The 17,953-nt window shown below is 42.9% G+C and overlaps 1 protein-coding gene across 1 annotated transcript in view; it reads right to left on the bottom strand.

Annotated features, from left to right (window-relative positions):
- Sumf1 (sulfatase modifying factor 1) overlaps positions 1–17,953 on the bottom strand; it is a 78,464-nt gene that overhangs the window by 23,314 nt on the left and 37,197 nt on the right. Inside the window, exon 7 of the mRNA XM_021164694.1 lies at positions 13,596–13,709. Coding sequence (XP_021020353.1) covers positions 13,596–13,709 — 114 coding nt within the window. The remainder of the gene's footprint in view (positions 1–13,595; positions 13,710–17,953) is intronic.

Here is a 17,953-nt window from a genome sequence, read left to right on the forward strand (position 1 = left end):
AACAAACTCAAAGACAAAAACCACATGGTCATCTCGTTAGATGCGGAAAAAGCATTTGACAAGATCCAACACCCATTCATGATAAAAGTCTTGGAAAGACCAAATGGTATTTTAACTTCGACATTATTTTCAAAGAACTACTTAAAGATTTCTGTGATTTTATTTGGAGAGTCTGAAAGTGGGTAAGTGCTAAGCGCCCAGTGCTGTGAACTGTCTCACTGGATGAGATGCAGTGTTTACTTCCTGTACTGGGTATGAAGTGGAGGCTGCCCACGGGAAGAGGTGTTATTTATAACTACATGCTAACAGATGGCATAGCTCTTCTCCACATCTCTAAAAGGGTCCAGAAAAAAATCTCTTCCATGTATTAGATTTCAGAGTAAGGTGTACGCTTGTAGCTTACAAATATTTCTTTTAAACTTTGATTACATTAAGACACTAGTTATAATTAGCATTTATGAAATGCTTACTACACACCAGCTTTACACTAAACATTTTCTTCATAGTACCATGGAAACCTCTCAAGAGACTGGAAAAAAAAGACTATTTCTTTGCTTTTTCTAATCCCTCTTACTTACTTAGTGTTTGTGTGTGCACGTATAGTTGAGCAAGGTGGTGACACAGCCTGGGGTGGTAAAGGCACAGTCTAAGAGACCTCCGAGGCCTCTCGGAAGCACTTGAGCTTAACAAGTGAGCAACCTCAAGACAAGAGTGAGGACCGGAGCATTGTGGTCCCAGGTCTGGGTCCTTGCAGTGTTGCCCTGACTTCTGTCTAGGGATGTCTCTGCAGATGTCTCTGGTTACTTGTGTTTAAGACCAAACTGACTTAGTGCTTTTGTAGAAGTAAAATTTTTAAGTTATCCATTTCAACAGCACACATGGACGTCAGAGGAAAAACTTCAAGAGTGTGTTTTCTTTCCATCCACAATATAAAGATCAAACTCAGCCTATCAGGCTTGATGACAGCAAACTAACCCTCAGAGCCATCTCCTCGGCCCAGACTACTATTTCTTCACTAACAGACAAAGACACTGAGTAAATGCATTAAAAACCTGCCTCAGTCTATTCAACTAGTGGGGGCTACACTGGGATCCAACTTTAAAACTAAATTCTTCCAAACATCACGCTATACTGCGTCCCTGCACATGATTAAACAGACATGCATTCCTAAGTGCTTAGGTGTGTTCACTTGCTTTTCAAACATCTCCACTTCGAATTAAAGATGCTATGTCTACAAATGCCCAAAACTTTACACACAAATGTAACATGATGAGATTTCTGATAAATGTTGCCAAATAAATGAAATACCAACATTGCTCAGTATCTGGGGCGGATTGGACTCAGGACCTCCTGAGGAACTCAAATCCACATCCTTTATGCAAAACAGAGCACTGTTGGCATATAATATATACATCTTGCTATGTAGTTGGCATCATCTCAATTACATATAATTTCTGACATATCACAGACATTACCCAAATCTCTATCATGCTACATTGTTTGAGAAATAATAAGACCAAAAGGTCTGGGCAGTTTTGGGTACAACTTTTCAGGTTAGTTAATGGTACCCTTAGATGCAGAACTTTTTGATATCAAGGGCTATCTCCATGAACTCACGCCAGAGTGGCGTGTGATATATGTATACATGTATTAAAAATGGGTCCACAGAACGACGTCAAAAAAAAAAATCACAGTATAACCTGATTAAGAAGAAAAGATAATTTGACTGTTCTATTTTCTCATCAGGCTTTATTTCAGAGCCCTGAGGGAAAGAACAAATGAGTCACTGTGTGGCAGAGGGAAGGCACTACAAGGAAGATACAGAAATGAAGTGACACACAGCTACTTTATCCTTCATTAACAAGTTAGGTGCCAGAGTTAAAACAACAACAAAATCCAACAATTTGCCACATCAGTAATTTTAATAGTAACCTAGCAGAAATAAGAGCTGGAGATGGCAAGAAGGCCAGGAATCCAATTTCAACATTCAGAATCATAGAAACTGTAGACATAACTTATCCCCTCCCCTTTGCTTTTGGAAAGAGGTGCTGCATGACACAGCAATTCATGCCTCCTAAATCATCTTGCATATTCTTAACACTTCCTGGACTAACATATGTAGCTTGTGATTCAACATTACTACAAAGAAGTAAGTAGCCCTTTGTATTTTGCATTTGAAATAAAGTCCAGTAAACCTCAACAAGTCTGGGGATTGAAAAAGCTGGAATTGAGTCCTGACTATAAATGAGGCTCAAAGGCCAGGTGAAGTCAGCACATCTCTCCACTCCATGAATTACCATGAAAAATGGTTCTGAGAACACAGACCTTCTTTCACACTGTTAGAAAGATTTTAAGGATATGATGTGTGTACATTCATGTGTATGTGCGTGTGTGTGTGTGTAGAAAGAGAGAGGTGAGGGAGGGAATGAAGGAGAGAGAGAGATGGGCAGACAGACACATAGACAGATAACAGACAGATGGATGAGTGGGTGGGTGGATGGATGGATAGGTGAAAGGATGATGGATGGATGGATGATGGATATAGATGGATAGTGATACAGCACCTACACACCTGTGCTTAAGAAAGCACTCTAATTCATGGAAAAGAAACTTGCATCACTTTGACTTTGACTTTCATTCTCAATAAAAGTACTACACAACATTATATGATTTTGTTTAAGCCAAAATACAGGGCTTGGTACATGTATAGTGGTAGACTGCTTGCCCAAGCACGCATGAAGTTGTGGGTTATATCTTCAGCCACACATATACAGCAAATCAAAACCGAGTTCACCATCTTCAGCCACATAGAGGAATAGAAGCTATTAGGTCCAAATGAAGTTCCAATTCCAGACCCCAAAAGGCAGTCCAAATATCCAGAAATGGGCTCAACATGGATGTTAGGAGAATTTCTGGTAGTTACATAAAAGCCAGCATTCCTCAGGAACTTGTGAAATCGGTTCCCTATCAAATGGACTCCTTTCTCTTATCACTGGCTGAAGGGACAAATGGCTATTTATGGTGCCTAATAACATATTAAAGCAGAGCAGATGCTGGCTTCCAGGCTCCCTCAGGACAAGTACCTGCAGCACATTTCAATGTCCAGGCTGGCATCCAGCCCTTCTAACCTCCTCCCCTACCTTACACCCCCTCCCCAGAGCTCCTCATTCTTCTTATAACCCTGCAATTCAGTCTATCTGTCTATCAATCTATCTTTCCTTCTCTCTCTCTCTCCTTCCCTCCCTCCCTTTCCCCTCTCCCTTCTTCCCTCTTCCTCCCTCTCTCTCCCTCCTTCCTGCTCCTCTCATTCTGTTTTTCCTACTCCCTGCTGGTCTCCCTTCTCTCAGAGCCCAGGCCAGGTCTCATGGCCATGTTTATTTCTGTCTCTTTCTGCTCTGAACTTTCCCAGAAGCCTCTAACTGTTCTCTTGTTTGTGTTTCTCTCTCTCTCTCTCTCTCATTTACAACAAAAACCTCCCCTTTAACCATTCCAAGGAGCAATTATGTCATTATGTTATACAGAGGTCAGCCTGGACTGCAAACAATCCTATCTCAAACTAACAAACAAAACCCCAAAAGGATGAACACAAATCTATAAGCTCACATGGAGGCCTGCTTCTAGCTGAAAGAGATGGCGGTTTTCTGCAATGATTCCACTTCGGCTTGATCAGTACTCAAGGAAAAAAAAAATGTCCACAAGTATGAGTTGATCATATATAAGAAATTGTAAAAAAAAAAAAAAAAAAAAATAGAGGTCAGAATCTAACATATGCTAATCTCTGTTGACTTGAGAATAATAAAACAGAGCTCCACCTGCAAATGTACAACAAAAAGTCAGATCTGACAAAGTGTTGAGGTTATGTGACTATTTAAGGCTCAATCGCAAATGAGACATCTATACCAACAGCCTCTGCCTCCCACACCAACGGCTCAAGAAACATGAGCAAACAGAGGACAGAAGATAGTAAGAGCCAGAGGATGGGAAGAGAGCTGTGAGATGCTGCCTTCTGGATGCGACATACTCATGGACTTCACTATAGACACAAGTTGCCTACATAGGACCAAGTCAACAAGACCTCTCAACATTCTAACAGGAAGCACTGACTGATCCCACTGGGTTACTGGTGGGAGTGCTCACATGATGGGATGAGGATTAGGGGTGGCCAGGGGGAATGGAAGAGGGGAGTTTGAAATGAACATGGTCAAGATGCATTATTTACGTGCATGAAACTGATTAAGAATTTTAAAAAGGCATTCTATTTTTTAAAAATCCATGTATTAGACTTCAGAGTATAGTGTATGCCACAGAGTGGCATGTTGGGTTGACTGAAATAGTGAGAAAAACCATCTACCCACTGAAGTCCCAGGAACAAAGAGATGGTCAAGAGGCCCACAGAGATGACAAGTCTGGTGGAAACAGCCTGGCCCTCAGTACACTGCTAAGCTGTCAGCCCACTCACCAACCAAACCAAGATAAGACAAGCAGCCTCAAGCAAATAACCCAAGATCTAAGCCTAAATTCTACCCAGAATTCAATGTCCCATCCTGTCAGAGTTATAGACACAACTAAGGGGGTCAGAGGCTCTGGTTATCTTTGTTGGTCCCCACGAGCCTATTTAGGTTCAGAAAGGGACAAAGAAGGCATAAAACACTTTTAAAAGAAAACTGCATATCTGGGTTTGGGGTCTAGCTTCTAGGCGAGGTCTAGGTTGAGGCATCAGTTGGGAAAAATCCACTCAATGCTGTGTGAATGATAAGGTCCACAGTCAGGGTTCAACATCTGCCGGCCAAGGCCTGTGATGCTGATGTTTACCTAGCTCAGACCAAGTGCCTAGTGGTGCTGCTCAGCAAACACAGGTAAATACCATGATCTGGCCTATTAAACAAAAGGTGTTTCTGAGGAGAAGAACTGGCAAAAAGAAAACACTCCTACTCAGGGGTACTCAGAAATGGTAATTAGTCTCATTTGCTGAGTGCATTTCCTGAGTGCTGACTATGCTACAGGCATGGGGCTCAGCAGCACTAGTCTTTCTTTTTAATACAAGGACATGATGTTGAAATTTTGTTCATTTTCTCTCACAGAACAGGAAACAGAATCAAAGGATTTCATTCTCTTGTCCCAAAACTACTACATCACCGGGTGATACCTGTATGCAGCCCTCCATTTACATCATTTACAAGCTATCCTGCCAACTGCTAGATGATCCACTGTACCATCTTCAGTGGTCCTCTACTCTCCTAGTCAAAAGCAAGCAATAGTTGCCCACTTTGCCTGTTCCCTGAGAACAACTTGCTAAATCCTTAATGCAATTTACAGACATCTTAGTCAGGGTTTCCACTGCTGTGATAAAACACTGTGACCAAAAGCAACCTGAGGAAGAAAGAGCTGGTTTCACTCATAACTCTCAAGTCATATACATCACCACGGGAAATCAGGGCACAAACTCAAGGGAAGACCTGCAGCAGAGGAATGCTGCTCACTGCCCTGTCCCCATGGCTCACTCAGTCTGCTTTCTTTTACAGCCCAGGTCTCCCTGCCCAGGGTGCTGCCAGCCCCAGGGAGCTGGGCCCTTCCACATCAATCATCAATTAGAAAGATTTCCATCCTATCAGCTGGCCTAAAGCCAATCTGATGGAGACATTTCTTAATTGGAGTTTCTCTTCCCAGGAAATTCTAGCTTTTTGTCAAGCTGACAAAACCAACCAGGACAACAGATGAAGGACTAGTAAGCCCAACAAGGGTGAGATGACTCACCTCTGGCCTTGTAGCATTTTAAACTGCAAATGGAGACACAGCTTCTGACCTCTATTCCATTGCTTAACCACAGTCGTTACTGAGTACAACAGAAAGCTCATTACTGAGATCAACAAAGCACCCACTGGCAAGCCCTGCTCTTCTCATTCAACATTGCTAGCCCTATCAGGTGTCATACACTATGGCAAGCCCTGCTCTTCTCATTCAACACTGCTAGCCCTATCAGGTGTCACACACTATGGCAAACCCTGCTCTTCTCATTCAACATTGCTAGCCCTATCAGGTGTCACACACTATAAAAGACAGAGCTCATAAAAGCCCTTTGAGTAGATGGAAGGAAGAAACATAAATTGTGAGTCACTTTCTAAAGCCCCTAACTAGTTAACCAAAAGAAATCTATATTCATTTCTAGTTCTCCCATAATGGGGTAGTGATACAAAGCCAGAAGAGGAGAGAGAGGAAACAAGTATGTTCACCCATGGGGGAGAGCTAAGGTACTGTGTTTCAGGATGAGGGTAAACTGAAGACAATGGCTCCAAGGACCAGAGGAACTGTAAACCATGAGTGTGGTTGTGGTAAGGGACCTTTGCTTCTTCTAAATTCCTTAAAAAGCCCGGCCCTGCCATTCTGCTCTTTGGATCCCACTGATGTAGCAGGGCAATGTGCTGCCATCATCTGATGGGCCTCTTCTAGAGATGTCGTCACAGCTCCCACAGTGAAGAACAAACAGTTCTTCCAGGCTCCACACACACACAGGAAGTCTTGTCACAGTGGACCTTGATTTTCCAAGGCTTTCCTCCAAAGAACCTTCTTGACAACAGGGCCTGTCTACCGTGTCCCTGTGTCAACCCCCACAGCAAGGACAGCTCCATAACCCAGTCAGAACTGTGGCACTGTGGGCTGACTGGTGCTCTAGAGCTCTTGCCTCAGCTCTCTGTTCAGTGTCCTCTTCACTTACAAACAGCCAGCTCTACTGAAAAGGGAAGCTGCTACAAGCTGAACACTTCTACACAAAGCTGCCCTGAGGTTTAAAAGATATTTTTTTTCAAATATCAGCATACTGAAAGACTGATGGTTCAATTTCATAAGCTGTTTCATATACAAAATTTATTTAAAATATTATTTAAAATCACCTTCAGGCTCTTATGTAAGCTAAGTATGATATGGAAGCATTTCATATGCACACTTGGATTCTACCCTTGAGATAGTGCAAAATGTATACATAAATTTCCCATGGTCCAAAATTTAAATCCTTCAAGCTCCAAGCATCAGTGTGCTTCGGCACGTGCTCTGGACATTCTGCCACTGATGTGGTTCGGAAGAAAGTAACAGAATTGCCCTGAATTGTAAGTTATATCAGATATAATAGAAGAAAGGGGGATACATACCCAGAAAAAGGAAGACTAAGAGGCAAATGCTATGGGGACCTTCAGGAACTTGAAAAGCTTCCAGGTCAGGAGAGAGCAGAATAAAAGCCAAGGAGTTAAATACTCTCAGGGAGGGTTTGGCTGGACACAGCACCTTCCCATAAAGCAACGTTCTGCCCCAGGCGTTGGAGTTCCTGCTGGCCAGGAGTGTCTTCAGCTTTCAGGGTTATCAGTGAGTCCTGCATGACTGAATTCCCTAACAAAGAAGGCGGGGAGGACACTATATAGTGTCCCACTCCCTGCTCAGGAAGTTGCAACAGGGGCTTCTGAGAAAGTGTTTATTATGAAGATGGAAACAAATGTCATCTCAGCACTAGAACTGGCAGTCACTTTCATTTAAGAATGCCCACCGACCCCCATAACACATTTGCAAATGTAGTCAAGGGTGCCAAACACTGGAACTGTAGACATCATCCGCCCTGACTTCTCTGCCTCAGTAGTTCTTGTGTGCTGTAGGAAAAGCTCTACCCAGAATTGCAAACAGCAGTGGGTATCCACAAGTACTTCCTCCAGAAAGACTCCCAGCTTCTACTAGGACAAAGTTAAAATTATATTTGTATGTCATGTTTGAGATTATAATTTAATGACAACATTTCTCTCTTCCTTTCCATTCCTCCAAACCCTCCGTCCCATATGTCCTTCCACACTCAGAAAAATATTTTTTCAAAGTCTGGAGAAGCCAACAGTACAACCACTTTGCATTGCCCTTGGCACTCATTAAGCATATTTGCAGTCATATTAGTTGTCAACTGCTAGAAACAACCACTTTTTCCACTTTGAACTCTCAGACCCCGGAATATCCTCGCAAAGGACACACGATCAAAGGTCTTCTAGCAGTAGAAATCCCAAAGCAACGTCCTGTTTCTAGTACAGACTAGGCACTAAGTATATGCTTGATGAATGACCATGCCTATGAAGGCATCGTACAGACAGAGAGGGACAGACAGTCAGCAGCATGTGGTTTTTGTTCTACGTGCAGTGGTAGAAGGCTGCAGAATGGTTTATGGATGAGAGACATCTAGCATAGCAAGTAGGATCTAAATCAAGCATAGCTTTAGGACTTACAAAGTCAAGCCAGTCTGAACCCTAAGAGCAACCAAGCAATGCGGAAGAAGTATCTGGGCAGAGGCAGTAAGTCAGCAAGGTTACTACCCATTACCATGCTGCTCTCAGACCAGAAGACTGGTGTGTGTTCCAATTTACTTAGTGCGCCATGTGCAGAGAGATAAGGGTTCAGAGAGGAGTCCATAGAAACAAGCAAAGAACAAACAGTCCATGCCACAGAAGGCGGAAAGGATGAGCTTAAAGACTCCCTGATCAATTCCCTAAGACATCAAAACAGGCGAGAGAAAAGACACACACTTCGCAACTGTCTGGAACTATACAGTATGATATATGGTCAAAACCCATGTTGAAAGCAAGCTGACAGATGTCTAGCTAAGCCCTGGCAGGCAGGAGGGGAAGGAGGTGTCTGGACTATAACAGCATGGAAGCATGAGCAAGGTTTGTAAGTAAGGATGACCAAGGACTGCACCAACCAAAGCGAAGAGGGCGAGAAGAGCAAGCAAGCAGTGTTCTCAATTATAATTTTCTTCCCCTTTGCTGGCACAGGCTATTATCTCAGCTGACAGGAGCAGTAGCATTCTAACTAGACAGGCAAACAACAACAAGAAGAAAACAATACTTTGAGACAGAGGAATGGAAAGGGTCTCCTCACATTAAGATGCCTGATCTGCCAGCGATCTCATCAGGTGTGCACACGTATTTCCAACTCACACAGAGAGAGGCTCAGGTGCACTCGAGTTGATATGCATTCCATTGTTGCCGAGTTAGAAAAACACAAATCACTCTGGATAGTTCCAAGACTAGAACTCTCGCTGGGAGTACGGCAGGAGGACAGATAGCTGTCTGAACCAGACCAGACGTGATATACACTCCTAAAATTGCAGCAGAGGCTGAAAGATTTCAGTTTAAGGCCAGTCTGAGCTACAGACTAAGATCCTGTCCCATGTCACAGAACAAACAAGCAAACAAGCAGCCTGTTTAGATACAACTGTGTTCCTCTTAGACCCAGAAGGATACTATAAACCATACAATCCCATCACATCACCAGCGACATAGCATCATGGTAGCCATAGTGACTCAGCAAGCATAGGAAATCAGAACATTAAATAATCGCTTACCTTTTCTTAGGTCTACATTTTTTTTTAATGCACTATATAATGTCACAGATGATATGGGGCCCAGATATAAGCAAATGAGAAAGAAAAAATACAAATAAATTTTTTAACTTGAATATTTTATGTAGTTAAGATATATCAAAGAGGGGCTGGCGAGATGGCTCAGTGGTTAAGTGCGCCGACTGCTCTTCCAAAGATCCTGAGTTCAAATCCCAGCAACCACATGGTGGCTCACCACTATCAGCAACGAAATCTGATGCCCTCTTCTGGAGTGTCTGAAGACAGCTACAGTGTACTTACACATAACAAATAAATAAATCTTTATTAAAAAAAAAGATATATGAAAGCAAATGTCCTCACTTTGGGTTGTCTTTATGGGTGCTCTATGGACTGAGAGATGGACAGATGCACACACACAAAAAGCAAACTGAACTGATTGATCCTCATGGCACGTGGCCAAATATCTTATTTTCTCTTAGAACTTTGTGTACAAAGTATGCCAGGCTGTTTCTACAGGCTGCTTTGCCATAGATGACAGCGCAATAAAATAAAAACTAATGATTAACTTTTGCTTTGTAGAAGCCACTGAATAAGAAAAAGATATGTCCTGAATAACCTGTGCATAAGGAAAGTTGACTTTTCCCCAGCTTTCCAAAGCAGTTTTTAAAACTATTTGCTATAAGCCAGTTCTGGGGATAGCAAGAGCACGCGGCACTAAAGAGGTCAGGTTCTGAGATAAAATGTTTACATAGGCACTCGGGGTCAAAACTCTCTATGAAGATGTCTATTTCTAACTTTGCTTTTGACCCACCTGGAATTTGGACAGCGACTTGAGTGTTCCAGGTCTAAATGTCTGGAACTGGCATTACTGTGAAATTAATGGTTATACTCCAGGTTCTGTGCCAAGCACTAATGATACATAAGCCATTAGGGAAGAAAGGCAAACAAGTTAGGCCCTCACAGAAAAATAGGAATTGGTCAAGTCAGGTGAGCCTCCGCAGCTGTAAGAATTACAGAGCCCAAATCCCAGAAAAAATTCCCTAGGGATCTGCTGATTCAAATGGCAGCAGATGCTGAATACCTTTCAACCCATTCACAGCCTAAGAAAACAAAATTTGGAGTTCAGAGCCCTCCAAGGAGTCTCCATGGTGAATCCATGCCCTAGTCTCTCAGTTGGTACCCTGAGGAATCAAGAAGAACTGGCAATGGGCTTGAGAGGGACGAAAACTCACCTTCATGCACTTCAGATCCTAACTGGTTAGGCTGATGTGACACAAAGACAAAAGTAAAGACTTTAGAAAAAGACTGCACCAGCTAGAACTCAAAACCTCACCTCGGTTTCTCACAAGAGATGTCTGGGATCCAGCCAGAAATAACTATGTCCATATGAAAACAAGACATGGCCGAACAACAAGAACAAGAGATAGCCAGATGTTTCTTACCAGGTGTCCACACTGCAAACTGCTGACTGTGGGGCAGAGACAAGTCACCAGTTATGCTCTACCCTCGTCCAGAGGTCAGGGGCTTGAATCCCAGCACTCACATGACTTTCAGCAGTCTCTAACTCCAGTTCCAGGTGATCTGATGCCCCCTTCTGACCTCCATATGCACAACACACTTTGTGCACACACATACATGCAGGTACAGTACTTGCACACACAGAATAAGAGTAAAAAATACTTTAAATGACTGAAAACCACAGTAAAAGAGCAGTAAACACTAACCAGAGCAATGAAGTGTCAAACACTGACAACACCAAGTGCTGATGAAAACAACTCTTGCTCTTTTATCCTCTTTCTTTGATTAAAAAGAGAGAAAAACAGCTACAGAGGTTCCAATTATCTTATTTCTTTCTGTATTTCTCTGGGCTCATGTAACATTTCATAGTTAAAGGTTTTAAAAGGAACTGAAAGTTGTGTCTGAAGAAGAGATCAGCAAAGACCAAACCATTTTTTGGCTTTCAGAGTCATATTTATTTCTTCATTTTGCAGACAGTAAGAAGCCATTCACAGACACGTATACTGAGTCAGCCTGGGCTATATAGTGAGCTCTAAGACAGACTGGGCTATGCAATAATATCTAAGATGGGGAGGGGGAGGGGAAGGGGAGGGGGTGGAGAGGGAGAGGGAGAGGGAGAGGGAGGAGTATGCATGAATCTGAGTGGGAAAGTAGCAGTATTAGATTTGGTCTGCACAAAGACCATTCGAGATGCAAGGCAGCAGATAGAGTGAAGACAAGGAGTTCACCTGGGAGACTGATGACAGACACTGATGACTCCGTGTCTGCTGCATAAAGAGAGCTATAACAATCCCCATGATGGCATCAAGAATTTGGGGGTTAGTTCTCAAAATGGTTGAACTACAACCCCATCAAATCAGAAAGCAAATGAGGCCATGTGACAAAGACTAGAATAAATGGGACAATTTCACAGAACAAGAGTGACATCAGGAAATAGCCTGCAACAGCTGAAAGGAAAAAAATGTGACTTCTTCTACAAACCCTTAGGAGAAAGTCAGGCCGTTACAGAAGTGAAAGCTAACGAGCCCTGAGCGCCACAGCAGATGCTCAGATAGCTACATTCACAACTTGCCAAGATTCTGGAGCCTTGCACAGCCCCTTCCAAGCAGCATGCTTTAATCTGACAGGGAAAATCTATTTCTGCCTCTGACAGCAAACGCCAAGTCACGTCTTGCCAGCAGGGAGAGGGGCTCCAAGCACAAACTCCCCAAGTCTGCACAATCCTCTCACTTGGAGACACAGGTTGTTTGACCACTACAACCAGCAGTCCTGACAGAAGGGTAGAATGTCTAAAGAATTCATCTTGTTCATCTGTACTTCCAAAAAGGTAGATATATATCTTTGGACTATTCATGAACAGCCCACATATTTTTCTGTGAAAACAAATTAAGCATATCAAACAGAAACTTATCCGAACAGTCTGAAAATGGCCTGAGGCATGGAGTTCAACAGGTTTTTCAATAACTCTAAACTGACTAACCTTTGAATGAGAAGCAACTAAAGCATTAATGTTCTTTATCACCGTCTTCTGTGCACTGCACACAGAGCATTACCAGTGGGTCTGGTTTTAATACTGTTCTTCGGTCAGTTTGATGAATACCCATCCCCAAAGTGTTCAATGACAAGTATTCAAAGATGTTCTTTGTAAAGGAGGCACTGTCCAAACACATGCTCCTATTAAAATGTCTACAGTACTGGAGAGCATGGTTTTAGGGGCAAGGAACTTGTCAATGAAGAGGATGGAAACCCAACAGGAGGACCAGCAGAGTCAACTAACCTGGACTTCTAGGGACTCTCGGACACTGAGTCACCAACCAAAGAACACACATGGGCTGGAACAAGGCCCCCGGCACACATGTAACAGATGTTCAGCTCAGTCTCCATGTGGGGCCCCCAACAGCTGGAGCAGAGGTTCTCTCTAAAGCTGTAGCCTGACTGTGGTAAGCGTTCCCCACAGGCTGCCTGGTCTGGTTACAGTGACAGACACTTGATGCACCAGAGTGGGGGATAGCCACGGGGGGCCCCACCCTTTCAGATGTGAATGGGGAAGGGTCTCTGTGAGGGGGGATTGACTGAGAGGGGATTTGGGATATAAATAAATAGATATTTTTTTTAAAAAAAAGACAGGGGAAGTAAAACTCAGAGAGACAAGGTGATCTTCTTTTCCAAGGAATAGGTACATTCTCCTATGAATGTCATATGAACAGGCTCATGAAAACAACTACTAAGTGACTCAAGTTTCTCACTCAACAAGTTCCTCTCATTTTCTCCAAATTACACTGCTGAATCAAAATCTGCTCTCATCACAGCCCAGGTGAGGAGGTTCATGAAGAATACCATGTCATATATCTTAACAGTTAATATTAAAACATTAGTGAATTTTGCAGCCATTTATATACCACACTTTGCTCAAATTTACGAGATGAAGCATAGGTAAACACCCCAAAAGGGTATTACCATTATCATAGTTCAGTGGCACATAAAATAAAACATTTTTATAAAGGGCTCTGAAGCTGAGACGAGAGCCATGCACACGGTATTCCTTTAGACAAGAGACATGCACACAGTATTCCTTTAGACAAGAGACATGCACACGGTATTCCTTTAGAGACATGAAAGGTCAATGTCAAGGCGGATGCATGAAATCCTTGCTGTTGTCTGCTCAGAGGACAAGGGTCACCCATCAAGATCCAAGTCTATTCTACAAGATACTCACTGGGTTGAGGGTTTCCTCAACAGAATGGTGAACGGTCCACCAGTCTGAGGTCCACTCCCACGCGTTCCCCACTATGTTGTATAAGCCATAGCCATTGGGAGGAAAGGCATCAACCTAAAAATAAAGAAAACAACATTGACCAATTAATTATTCACTATTAAAATCTATAGTGCTATAAAAATCTCTCTGATACATCAAGGAATCAAGATCATTTATTTCAGAATAGGAATACCAATTTTCATAACCACCTACCAAACACCAGTCTGGAAAAATAAATATAAAAATCTCAGCCCCCTCTGTTTTGTTTTACTTTAAGCATTCAGAGGGAGTTTATAAACCTAAGGGAGTTTATTAAATGGGCTGGAACTGGTGAGGTTATTTTTAACAGGAAATAATAGTAACTAACACTAACTATAAGTACCAAGGCTTGACTAATATGGGAGAGAGGTGCTGTAAGAATACCTACGTGTGTGTGTGTGTGTGTGTGTGTGTGTGTGTGTGTGTGTGCATGTATGTATGAGTATATGGGGGTATACAGACAAACAGTATTTAGGCCTTCAAGATCATTAACAGAAATGTCCTCCTAGTATCAAAGTCTTGTCACTAGAAAGCAGCTTTTCCAGGCAAATAGTGTCTTTTAGCACCATAGATTCCACATTAAGTCTGCCTCCTCCACAAGCTCCATCTAGTTGACCATGTTCTCTTTAATCTGCAGTCACTGTCATTAAATAAGGAAAATGTCAGCTCATTAACCCATGTGTTTCTAACAGCAGGTCTCTGGAATGCAGCAGTCTGCAGTAAATTATACATCCATCAAGGAATCACGGCCCAATTCAAAGGCAGGTCAGACAGTACAGGATAACACCCACAGGCATGGAAGCAAGGTGCAGTTTATGTAAGACAGAGGGCAGGAGGAGAAAACACACTGAACAATAGTGAATTCAGGTCACTGGCCAGTTTCATGACTTAAAGATTTTCCCCATCAGGATTAGGGGTTTAGCTCAGTGGAAGAGTCTGTAAGGTAAGGTCCGAGGTTTGGTCCCCACAATAGGCAGGGAACAGGAAGATATTGAAAAAAGACAAAGTCAAAATATAAAAGCAAAACAAAACAAAAATCCTTTGGGGAAAAAATTATTTTAGCCTTCTTCTCAATAGACATTTTTTTAAAAATATGTTTGCGATGAAAAAGGCCATTATCTTCGGAGATATTTTTTTTCTCTTTTCATAATTCATGCTTTTCCATACTGAAGAAGTAAGACTGTAAGAATGAATAAACTAACATTCATGTCTAAATGGCTTCAGATGGTTTTACATCTACCCATGAATACAGAAGCATCTGCCGGTTGGGCAATTCAGTGAATTTTAATCCAAGTTAGGAAGCCACACTGAAAGGCAGTTCATGGAGATGAGCTGGGAAGTCAAACCCCACCATGCTGCTTCCATAATGAGCGTTCACTATGGAAACAGCCTTGGCTCATTCAGAAATGCCATGTGCGGCCAGTACGGGCAGGGAGGGGCTCCGTGGCAAATGAGTTCATAAAGAGTTTAATGAAGGAAGCAAAAGGAGAATGCCTGAAACTACAATTCAGCTCTAAAGAGCTGGGCCTGACAGGCACACAGGCAATTCCACCATCTGGGAGGTGGAGGCAGGAGGATCAAGACTAGCCTGGGCTACATGGTGAGTCTGAGGCCAGCTGGGGCCACATCAGACACTCACACTCACTCGTTCTCTTTCAATACAGCTCTACAAAGCAGAATGGGACAGAGAAAGTATGAGGACAGGAAAGGCCACACAAATTCCAAGGGACAAACTCCAGTGGGAGGATCTACGGATGCCCTGGAATAGGATCTGTGATCCAAATATAAGAGACAAGAGGGAGGGGAGGCCACGGCATAAGCTATAAAACATGTCTGGGACATAAAGAGCCCCTGGACTAAGCTGGAAGGAACGAGAAAGAGAAGAAACGAGTAGGCTGCAGGGAGGAAGTGGAAGACACTACGAGGCAAGGGGAATGAGTAACTGAAACACATTCTAGAGGAAGGGATCCATCTCCAGGTTTCTAGACGGTACATGAGAGGTACCATGTTAACCTTCCTTGGCTGTTAGTCCTCAACAGGGAAGTAACAGTGCCCATCAAAGGTTCGCCCTCCCCCGTTAAATAAGAGAATACCTGAAGTAGAATCTGGAAGGTAGCACCCTCTTAGTTACTAACTTATTATATGTGAGCAGGGCAGTGTGGGAAATGGAATTCTCACTGCTCAAGGTCATATGAATCACACTAACCAAACTTCCTCCCAGGAACCTCACATGAAAACAAAGGATAAGACAAATCCTTCTTGAAATGCTAACGAGCTGCTAAGCATTAAAACCAAAATGAATTAGTGATGGTGGAACAGTAGAATAGCAAAACATCCCTCCATCTCCCTAGGTTCACAGTGTGCAACACTCAGTCTCGAGGTGTCTGGTGCTAGCCTGACCCTGTCTTAAAAATGAAAACAACCCAGTAAGTTAGATTCTTGTCCTCGACTTCCGAGAGCACGGTGACAACTGTGGTGGTTTGTATAAGTACGGCCCCCACAGATTCATGTGTTTGAATTCCTGGCCATAAGGAATAGCGCTATTAAGAAGTATGGCCTTATTGGAGGTGGTGTGACAATGATGAAGGAAGTATGTCACAGTGTAGGTGGACACTGAGGTCTCCTATAGACAGGCTTCACCCAGTGTGGAACATAGTCTCTTCCCAGCTGCCTTTGGATCAAGATGTAGAATTCTTCACTCCATGGTACCACTCCATGGTATCACTCATGGTACCATTTCTGCCTGGATGCTGCCACACTTCCTACCATGATAATAACGGGCTGTTAGAAACTGCAATGAAACTGTAAGCCAGCTACAATTAAATTTTATCCTTTATAAGAGATGCCTTTGTCATAGTGTCTCATCACGGCAATGGAAACCCTAACTAAGACAATATAAAGGACAGTTCGGGTCAATTTGAGGTCATTTTTGTAGGCATCAACTAAACTTAAAGACACCTAACATAGATGTGACCCATCTGAAGCCTTCCTCATCCTTGATTAAGTCTACTTTAAGAATGGGTTCCTTCAGAGCTGCTGGTAACTGTTAACAGTTTTATCTTGGTAACTGGGGGGCAATGTCTTTAGGTTAAGTTCTGCAGATACCTGCTGACCTCTTTGTCAAACACTAATGCCAAACAATGGAAGGGCAGAGCAGGCGTTTGTGTAGCTTAGTGCTAGTGTGGTCCTAGGTTCAATCCCAAGAACCACAATAAAGGTAATAAAATAAACATCTACAGAGAGTGCATATCTCATACTGATCTTCCTCTGTCTCTGTGTCTCTAATTCTGTCTCTCCGTCTCTGTGTGTGTGAGTGTGTGTGTGTGTGTATCAGGCCCTCTGAGCTTTATGTTGTTTACAAAGGTATCCAGAAATGACTCATTATTTTTTCTTCCTCCTCTTCATCTTCCTCCTCCTCTTCCTCTTCCTCTCCTTCCTCCTCCTCCTCTTCCTCCTCCTCCTCCTTTCAGCTCACTTAATTAAATACACATACAATATTATGGTGGTAATCACAGGAAATATCTGTCATTGTCCAAAGCAGCTTTATCATAGTCTCTTACTAAAATTGACTGGGGCTTACATTATTGATCTGGTTTATTAAAGCTACCACAGACTTCTTCCAACAACAGAGACAATGGAAGCTGTCACCTGTGCCTCTGGGATGGAGCCTCCCCATCTCTAAGGACAAAACGATCCTGTTCAACAGTGGAACAATGGACACTCTGTACTTTGGCCTTCACAGCTCTCATGTGAATGCTGTTACTATAACAACTAAGGTCTGCTCCATCTGAGCAATACTCTGGGTTCAGGGTTTACTGCAGCTGCTCTAGGTGGCACTATACATTTTGAGGGAGGCCCCTCCTGCCAAGGTCCCACTTCCTGCCAGGCTCCTTCACGTGTTCTTGTCCAGAGAAGTTGGAAATGAGTTTGACATGCAGTGCTATCCGTTTCAGTGCTACCCGGACCTATAAGTGAAGCTACTGCCCTGCTCTCTGTAACAACTAACATCTTTTTAAATACATTTTTTGAAAGAGAGAAAAAAAGAGTATGTGTATGCCCACTCATGTAGCACAATGTGTCTGTAGGTGTCAGAGGACAGGTAATGAAAGTCTATCTTCTTCTAGCATCCTTAGATCCCAGGGATCTAACTTAACTTAGACCATGGTGCTAGCTGGCAAACAGCTTTACCTACTGAGCATCTGACAGGTTCTGACAGCCAAGGCCTTCCTTGCCTGGACTTTCACACACACTCACATCAGGCACCACCCCTGACATTTTGC

Source organism: Mus caroli, chromosome 6 (genome assembly GCF_900094665.2).
Source record: "Mus caroli chromosome 6, CAROLI_EIJ_v1.1, whole genome shotgun sequence".
NCBI lineage: Eukaryota > Metazoa > Chordata > Mammalia > Rodentia > Muridae > Mus > Mus caroli.